The sequence below is a fragment of the Camelina sativa genome, chromosome 8 (assembly GCF_000633955.1).
Source record: "Camelina sativa cultivar DH55 chromosome 8, Cs, whole genome shotgun sequence".
Taxonomy (NCBI): Eukaryota; Viridiplantae; Streptophyta; class Magnoliopsida; order Brassicales; family Brassicaceae; genus Camelina; species Camelina sativa.
In genome coordinates, this window is record NC_025692.1 from 20,382,283 (window position 1) to 20,391,779 (window position 9,497).

At 36.2% G+C, this 9,497-nt stretch overlaps 2 protein-coding genes across 2 annotated transcripts in view; one reads left to right on the top strand and one right to left on the bottom strand.

Moving 5' to 3' along the window:
* Nucleotides 1–2,327, top strand: part of LOC104707649 (sphingolipid delta(4)-desaturase DES1-like) — a 3,377-nt gene extending 1,050 nt beyond the window's left edge. The window contains exons 2-3 of the mRNA XM_010424034.2: nt 22–219; nt 1,365–2,327. Coding sequence (XP_010422336.1) covers nt 34–219; nt 1,365–2,192 — 1,014 coding nt within the window. The 5' untranslated portion in view covers nt 22–33 and the 3' untranslated portion in view covers nt 2,193–2,327. The remainder of the gene's footprint in view (nt 1–21; nt 220–1,364) is intronic.
* Nucleotides 2,399–8,972, bottom strand: LOC104707648 (WD repeat-containing protein 36-like). Its single transcript, XM_010424033.2, has 18 exons — nt 8,678–8,972; nt 8,548–8,575; nt 8,325–8,425; nt 7,958–8,161; nt 7,606–7,849; nt 7,070–7,245; nt 6,905–6,987; nt 6,110–6,182; nt 5,679–5,744; nt 5,458–5,500; nt 4,962–5,101; nt 4,446–4,658; nt 4,240–4,324; nt 3,826–4,120; nt 3,458–3,722; nt 3,121–3,346; nt 2,823–3,037; nt 2,399–2,731 (listed from the first exon to the last, which is right to left on the bottom strand). The coding sequence occupies exons 1-18, from the start codon at nt 8,801–8,803 to the stop codon at nt 2,582–2,584; spliced, it is 2,733 nt and encodes a 910-aa protein (XP_010422335.1). The 5' UTR covers nt 8,804–8,972; the 3' UTR covers nt 2,399–2,581.

Genomic DNA, 9,497 nt, shown 5'->3' on the forward strand with positions numbered 1-9,497 from the left:
CGACGGGAGAGACGAACAAAGGAATAAACCATAATGGGGAAAGGAGGACGTGAGAAGGTATCATCAAAGGAAGAAGACGGAGAAAGAGAAGGAGTCATGGCTACAGATTTCTTTTGGTCTTACACTGATGAGCCTCACGCTTCGAGGCGACGTCAGATTCTGTCTCGTTACCCTCAGATTAGACAACTCTTTGGTCCTGATCCATGGGCTTTCGTCAAGGTCCTTGTTTCCTATCTCTGTCTATATCATTTTCGTTCTTTTGGATCTTTAAAAACATTTTTCTCGTACGTCTGTTTTTGTTCTTCTTGGTCCTCTTTTTAAGATTGTAGTTGATGCATGAACGAAGGTTGTTACAGAAACAAACGAATCTTTCAAAAAATTTGGATACGTTTTTTATCCTATGAGCTTCTGATCGATCCATTAACCATTAATTAGGGTTTTTAGTATCGGCATTAGTTTTTTTTATAGATAGTTTGGGTTTTAGGGTTTTCTCGTTTCGGAGTCCGAACAACTGAATTTTATTTTGGTTCGAGTTCAGATAAAATTATAAAATAAATAAACTATAGAAATCAATATCATCCATTATTTTTAGTATACTGTATTTTGTATATCTATTTGCCAGGTTTTTTTTGTCTCTATATTTTACTTAGAAATATTAGATATTAAAATGAGGAATTCCTCATAATGCCACTATTTTTCCAAAATTACTACTATTTATTTTATTTTTCCAAACATACCACAAAAGTTTTTTTTTTCCAAAATACCACAAACACAAAAAAAAATTGATTTTTAAGAGTGCAGAATCTTTTTTTAGGTTTGCGTTGACAAATTTAGTTTTAGGTTATAGTTTTTCGGAGGTAGGGTTTAGTATTTAGGATTTAGGAATTAGTTTTTAGTATTAAATCTTTAAATTAATTTTGTGGTGATTTTGGAAAAAAATGTATTTTAGTGGTATTTTTGGGAAAAAAAAACTAAACTGTGATATTTTTGGAAAAAACCTATTTTAGTGGTATTTATGAGAATTTCCCTATTAAAATCTACTTAGCATAAAGTTTTCTTAAATCGTTAGGGTTATTATAAAATTTAGTTGCCTATTTCGGTTAATTTGGTTTCGCCTTATGTTTTTTTGCTACACCCTCTCTAATCAAGTATTTTTGGTGAAAACTTTTGTATTCACATGAATCAAATACTGAATTCCCGGTCTAGAGTATATGAATGTCAACGTGACAAAAGGATAAAGAGTACTATATGAAATGTCACATTCACCAAAATATTTCAAAAAAATCTTTAACTTGTTTTTTGGTTTTTTTTTCGCTTGTTACCTGAACTTAAATGAATAACCAATTTTCTATTTGCCTACACAGATCACGTTAGTAGTTGTTCTTCAACTTTCAACAGCTGCAATCCTTCACAACTCAGGATGGCTCAAGATTCTAACCATTGCTTACTTCTTTGGATCGTTCCTCAATCACAATCTCTTCTTAGCAATCCATGAGCTAAGTCACAACCTCGCCTTTTCAACTCCTGTCTACAATCGTTGGCTCGGTATATTCGCCAACCTCCCAATCGGCGTACCAATGTCAGTAACTTTCCAAAAATACCATCTCGAGCATCATCGGTTCCAAGGAGTAGACGGTATTGACATGGACGTTCCTACTTACACAGAAGCTCATTTAGTAACCAATATCTTTGCCAAAACCATATGGGTCTTCTTACAACTCTTCTTTTACGCTCTTCGTCCACTCTTCATCAAACCAAAACCACCCGGTTACTGGGAGTTCATCAATTTCTTCATTCAGATTGGTTTAGATGTCTCAGTTGTTATCTTGTTCGGATGGAGATCGTTCGCGTATCTAATCCTATCCACGTTTGTTGGAGGCGGGATGCATCCAATGGCGGGACATTTTATCTCAGAACATTATGTTTTCAACCCGAACCAAGAGACTTATTCGTATTACGGTCCATTGAATCTGCTAACGTGGAGTGTCGGGTACCATAACGAGCACCATGATTTCCCGAGGATACCGGGAAATAAGCTGCATTTGGTAAATGAGATTGCAAGAGAGTACTATGATGGTTTGGAGTCATATAAGTCATGGTCACAAGTGATTTACATGTATATTATGGATAGAACAGTTGGACCTTTTAGCAGAATGAAGAGGAAGCTCTCAACTACACAGAAGTCTGACTAATTTACTTTCTTCTTTTTCTTCTATACTTACACTTTTAACATCAAACTCTGTTTTGTATGAGAGGGGTGTACAATCGTTGATTTTTTTACCTTGGAGAACAAATTTGTGATATTAGGACTAAATTACTATAATAGAAAACCAAAAGATATATGAAAATGGTCTTTTTAATTTATCATTTAAGAGTTAATCATATGATTTAGAATGGCTTAGGTTTTATACTAAACTAATACTTCTCCCAAAGGTTCAGAATAACATCAACATTTTCTCGTTCAGTTTCTTTTTTTTTCTCTGACTACATCTCAAATCTCAATGCAAGCTTCTTCAAAACTGCTATTTTGTGAAAAACAGAGCAACATAAACAAAACAGAGCAATATGTTAACAAGCTTCTTCAAAACTGTGAATTGCTAAGAAAGGTAACTATGCATCTTGTGCTCTGGAAAAGCTTATCCATTTTCTGCCACACCAAACTCTGAGTTTCTAAAAGCGCCTTTGCCTTTTCTTGTAAACTTGGGTGGCACCTTATGGTCTCACCGTGTATCTGTCGAACAAATAAAACCAAGTTTTGATAAGAATCATCATTCACATCCCGAACAAAAAAAAAGGCAAAAGGTGTCTGGAATTTCATTTACCTTGAGAAATAATTTCACAACCGCCTGCATAAACTCAAAGTCGTTTTTGCAAGAGATCTCGTTGATGAAGTAATCCAGGAGTTGTCCAATCGATATAAACTCAGGTCTTTTGATAATCTCTTCAATATCTTCTTCATCTATGATTTCCAGCATCCGTAGCTCCATATCGAGGGCTGACGGGGATAAACTCTTTATGTAGTTGGTGAAATCTAAAACTGCAAAAAGTACAAGCAGCTCAGAATCGTATTGCACAGCATACATCAAGGAGAAAAGCTTTGCTACTAGAGACATCACTTACAGTGTTTTGAATCCCATGAGGATTTGAGAAGTTTTGAGAATGGAGATTCCAATGCATCAAAGTTCTTCATGTTATCCTGGTCCTTTTTATTCTTCTCCTCATTCTCCCCATCAGCTTCCGAGTCATTTGGCTTGAATAATATATCTCCAGAAAGCGAAGGAATTGAGGGCAAGAAAAAAGGAGCCTTTTCAGGTTTTTTGGGAGGCTCTATTGGTTTATTGCGGGCCTATGAAACAACATCAAACATAATTTGCGATTAATTTCCACAAAACAAACTGGCAGAAGCAACAACGCGAATAACACCAATAAAAGTTGAGAAGGTAGAGACCACACAAACCTTTATTATATCCAAGTTGATCAAACTCTGCCATTGGCTTTTTGGCAATAGAGATAGAGTAACAAGTTCTGGGATCTGCTTAGGGGAAATTGAGAAACTGCTAGCTTGTGGAGCTTCAGAACTTTCTAAAACTTGCGTCTCCATATCATCATCAGCTTCAGAAGATGTCAACGCAGAGACTGAAGGCAATTTAACATTTACGACATCTTTCCCACTAGCATAAGAATCAACACTCGGAAGCCCAGAGAACATGGATTGGTTAACCCTGACAGGTCACAAGGGCAGAGAGTCAACTCGCTAAACTATTACTGAGAAACTGTAATTGTAACTGTGAGAAAAAGGAATGGAAGATTGTTTTGAGAACGTACCACAAGTAGACCCCGTTCTGATCAGAGTGGGCAGTTGCCAAAACGTCCATATTTGGTGATAAAGACAATGCTGTTATTGGTACATCGACATGCACTCCATCAATCTGCTTTGCCAATATGACATCCCAAATTCTAAGACTTCCGTCCATGCTAGATGAGAGGAGCCACTTGCCATCCTCACTAAAGCACATATCCGTTACACGGTCTGTATGACCTCTAAATTCACGAACCATCTTTAGCGTCACAACATCATACAAACGGATAACAAAATCATCTGCCACCGTAGCCAAAAGACCTACCAAGGGATAAGGATTTAGCAAAGTCAGAGACAATACAGTGGTGCCCTAGGAGAAAATGACTGGAAAAACATACATATGTGAGACCGTTCAAGCGAAAAATAAGTAGGATGTATACCATTTACACGGTGGTAGACAATTTTAACCAATGAACATCCAACATCCCACCGGGACTTTAATTCCCGCTTTTTGAAATCCCAAACCTGTATTACACAAACGATATATTACAGTCAGTTTTGAGTCAATAGCCTATAGAGTCAATGTTGAAGGTAGCTAACTAAGCAATTAATTACTTGAAGGATAAACAAATAAATTTTTAAAAACCTTTATGTCCCCATGATATCCTGCACTTATCATGAGTGTATTTGTGGAGTCGCAAGCAACTCCAATAACTTCTCCGTCATGGGCGTACCTACTTTTCTCTGAAATATCGAAGTAACTACCCCGGCTGATTCCAGATTGGAGGTTAAATCTCTCAATCCATCCACCCGCTGTTCCGACTACTGCAAAGTTTCCACAGGCACTGATTGCACATGCCTATCAGACAAGCAATTTTTTAAGAGTTCAACAACCACTAGAGAGAAGAAGAGAAAAACAGTATTGCTAAAAGAAGATGGTTCCTAGGTACCACAAAACCCTGAAAATTCTAGAAGGAACTGTAACTAAACTTATTTTTTATAAGATTGGTTATTCAAGAGGGTCAATAATGTAAAGTGTAAAGTCTTAAAGTAATCAATTTCAACATCAATTTCAACCTGTAGGTCCTAACGCACATCTACTTTTCTTGTTAAGAATAGTGATAGAAGTCAGAAGTAAGGATAGTCAATTTCAATCTCGAACCTTAATTGGTGTTGGATTCTCAGGGCATGGTTTGAGGATAAGCTCTCCAAGAACAAAGTTCTGAAGTCTCCATACATATGCTTCTGCTGTATCCATATGGCAAGTAACAACATTGCACCAATCACGCTCCCTAATTTCAGCTTCAATTTTTGGAAAGAAAATAATTACAGTCATTAGGATGTATAACCGGAAAATAACAAGTTGCGGGAAATGCAATTTTCTCGTCAACAACATGCAAATTCATATGACAACATAAGGTGAAAGCTAAGCTCCACTTCACAAAAAAGTGATCAACCAATCAACGTTTGCTCTATTGACAGAGAGACAGCCACTTTGGACCTAATTACTACACAACACATTTTGTAGAAATTAACTGGTTTCAACCTATAAGTCTTGCTTTGTTCAGACATTATGATATTAAGAATGTGGTAGAATAGAAAGAAACCAAGCAACATAATTGCATGAAAAGTAAGGATCAAGTTATATAGATAAGTACCGCAATCAAATGAAACAACAGGCTTCAATTTAAGCTCTTCGTCCTACATAGAGAAGAAAAATAATATAAGCGAAAAGTATATAATTTCCAAGCATACATGTAACTACGAACACGCAAAATCTAAACACAGTATATTAGGCATAACATTTGATAAATTGAATCAGAACCACTTAAAAGCATGCTAACTCGCCCTTGAAAACTTAAGAGAAATCAGGCTATACCTTCAGTCTGAGTTTTTTGGCTCGCCTGGATATGTGTCTTTGAGAAAGCTCTCTACTTTGTTGCTCCTGATGAAGTAATTAATGTAAAGTAAAGACAGTTATCGTCAATGGACATCAGATCTTCAGGAAGAATCACAAATGAAGAAACAATAACTCAAAATTTAAAAGAGCAATCAGATTCATGAAAAAATCAGACAAACACGAAGCTGAAAAAATTCCCATCAAAAGAACTGTAAGGTATGGCAAGTATAAGACAAGAAAAAACCAGCCAATTTTGTAAACCAGTACATGATGAGGAAAATGATTATTAATCACTTAATATGACAATACTGAAATTAGTGACTGTAAAGCGACAATTGAATAGTCAATGTCTACAATATAGCTCAATAGTTTTGTTATCTAGAATTTACTAAATCTGTATCATATCTTACTTGGATGACCGAGAACAGGCGGAAGGCACGATCCTGGCCAGCAGACAAAATGTGCCGTCCATTAGAGTAGAACCTACCACATGCAGAAGTCAAATAAGATTAGGAGACCTTTTAATGGCATGCCCACGATATAGACACCATGAGGAAAATTCTCTTTCTAAGAAACACATATTCATCACTATAAGAATAGCCAACTAGCAGAAATTCATCAGTGGTAAGTTTTAAATTATCAGGATGATCAAATATTAGTTACTTTAACAATGTATAGGGATCATAAATGCTACTTACACACCAAAAAGTAAAAAAGAAGTCCCATAAATAAATAAGGCAAAGCTAAATGGAAATTCAGTAAGATGCGGACGTCCAAGCTAATTACCTGATACACAAAGGAGGAGCACTATGCCCAGAGCGGAAGCGTAATAGGCGAGGATCAGAATCATTTGTGTCAAATATCCACATCTACAAGTATGAGGAATAAAAATATTATATTTGGCATAGTGGATGNCAGAAGTCAAATAAGATTAGGAGACCTTTTAATGGCATGCCCACGATATAGACACCATGAGGAAAATTCTCTTTCTAAGAAACACATATTCATCACTATAAGAATAGCCAACTAGCAGAAATTCATCAGTGGTAAGTTTTAAATTATCAGGATGATCAAATATTAGTTACTTTAACAATGTATAGGGATCATAAATGCTACTTACACACCAAAAAGTAAACAAATCTCATAAATAAATAAGGCAAAGCTAAATGGAAATTCAGTAAGATGCGGACGTCCAAGCTAATTACCTGATACACAAAGGAGGAGCACTATGCCCAGAGCGGAAGCGTAATAGGCGAGGATCAGAATCATTTGTGTCAAATATCCACATCTACAAGTATGAGGAATAAAAATATTATATTTGGCATAGTGGATGAAAATAAATTCAACAGGTAAGAGAAACCTCAGCTTACTTTGAGTGAGTTATCTGATGATGCACTCATTAGCACGGGCTCATTTGCTAAAAAGTTCAATGAGATTATAGAACTGTCATGTGCATCCCTTATGACTGACTGAAGCCTCTTTTTGTTAAGATTCCAGATGCTTATGACACCAAAGGAACCTCCAGCCGCAAGAAGAGGACGTCCATCTAACATGACAGGATACACATGTTAGCATTGGAAAGTGGACATATGTACATATTTCCCTCTACATCAAGAAAAAAGCTACTAGTACAATTACAACTTATACTCATGAATCTTTTGAGCTTGAAACACGCGTGAACAATTCTAATTCATGAAATATTGAGTGCATAGATGGTATAGCTATGTATGTAATGGAAAAATAAATATACAGCTCCACTAAAAGACCAAGGGGAAGACAAATGTTTTTGGTCCAGAAATGATTGATAAACTATAATTTGCTGCAAAATCTATTTGAAAGGTATTAAAACCAAGAAGCACTCAAGGATTTTAAATTAAGAACTACAAGACTAAGGTGTTTAGTTTACCTGTACTGAAAGACAAAGCAGTAACAGCACCTCGAGCGGCATGTTCAAATGTTACGATCTCTTCGTCCAATTTTATGTTATGCACATGGATCTTTCCATCAGCACAACCAATGGCAACAACATCCAGAGCAGGGGACGAAACACAACTGGTGACAGATGAACCCCAACCCTTGAACTCATAGAGCATCTTCTTAGTATTTATGTTCCATAGCTGCAACGGACCCTCTTGGCTCCCTACAAGAACCTTACGTATGGTTCCAAGGAAGAGAAATTTGAAAAAAGTTATATAGTAATGTCAACAGAGGACACCAGAAGAGAAAATAAAAAAAACTCTGAACCAAGTAGGACTAACCTTGTTCAGATAAGTATCTGGGTGAACAATAGAGGTCGGGGTAAACTTTCCAGTAAGCTGAAGATTTCCAATGGGAGCTAGATGTTCTTCGATTCCTTTGAATGCCCAAATGAACACATTTCCTTCAACATCAAGACTTAGCACATGTTCTCCAAACAACAATAGCAGGTCAACTTTAGCAACATGTTTGCTCCAAGTTGCTACCTGATACAAATCCACAAGAATTCTAACTATTAAACTCATAGATATAAAAAGCAGGAAACCCAACTTAACTAAAACCACAATGAGAAACAAGATAGTTGTAGAAATCAAGAGTTTTCAAGTTGCTAAGCTAAAGAACATGCTCAAAGTTTTTAAGTTTTAATACCTGATGAGCACGCCTAAAGACAGCGATTTCATTTCCAAAAGCAGCAAAAGTGTAGTCTCGGTAAGACGCTAGAGCTCTAATTTTCTTTGGGAGTTGAGGACCTTAAGATAACACCAAATTAGACTATTAAATAATAATCAAAGCTCAATGAAACAAACCAGAATGATACTAACTTAGACAAAAAGAGCAATAAAATTCGAGTTTAGGCTTCAGACAAACTTACTGATGATGACAAGATTGAGCTTGGCACACTGCAAGCAAACGAGACAAGGGAACCAAATTAACCAAGAAATCTAATGAATAACAAAAAAAACACGCAAGTCAAAGTAATGAAGATGGGGGGAGTTACTTACATTATAAATCTGAAAAGCTTTGCCAACGCTGACGGTGACGAAGGTCTCGGTACCCAATCGCTGGACGGAGAAAGGAACCGTACTGGTTATGTAACCTATAGCTCTAAACGGTTCGAAGATTCCCATCTTCGAGTCTGTATGCTGCTTCGAACAAGAAATTAGGGTTTCTACGGAATGATTTTGGGATTAACAATCTGGTAACTGTGAGAAGAGAGAATCGAAGAAGAGAGCTTCAGAGGGGAAAACGCGGCGCAGGAGCGATGGGGAGAGACACCAAACAACTCCACACAAAAGGGTTTAGGGTTTAACAAATCATTTGGATTTCGGGTTAAGTGTCGTTCGGTTTGAATGTTATTTTTTTTGGTTCGATTTGGTCCGAACATTTGGTTTGGAGTTAGAACATCAAATTGGTTTGGAGATATTTTGGTTCGATTTTTTTGGATTTAGCTATTGAATACGAATAATGAATTTTGGTTTGTGTTTGATTGCAGTTTGGTTTTGTTTGTTCACAATCTCGATTCTCGACGCTACCTTAAGCCTGGTTTTAAATTGATCTTTCATTTGATTTGATTTTAAGACATTTTGGTTTGATCGCATAATGGAGTTTATTTTTAACTTCAGCCGTCGGATCAAGCTTTTTATTTGCTCTTAATACCTGAATATATATATATAAGCTTTCATTGCCCTTATCAGATGAGGATTTAAATACGGTCTTAATATGTATATATTTTTTTAGTTTCTTAGCAAATGTGTTTCATAAGTTGATTACATGGGAGAAAAAGATTCATCCATAGACAAAAAAAAAAAAAAAAAAAAAAAA

Excerpts from the sequence above, each read along its gene's own strand:
- LOC104707648 (XM_010424033.2), bottom strand. The coding sequence starts at position 8,803 with ATGGGAATCTTCGAACCGTTTAGAGCTATAGGTTACATAACCAGTACG. Across the intron at positions 7,246-7,605 it reads TGCTTTGTCTTTCAGTACAG|ATGGACGTCCTCTTCTTGCG; the intron begins GTAAACTAAACA and ends CTGTCATGTTAG. Across the intron at positions 5,501-5,678 it reads CCAAAAAACTCAGACTGAAG|GACGAAGAGCTTAAATTGAA; the intron begins GTATAGCCTGAT and ends TTCTCTATGTAG.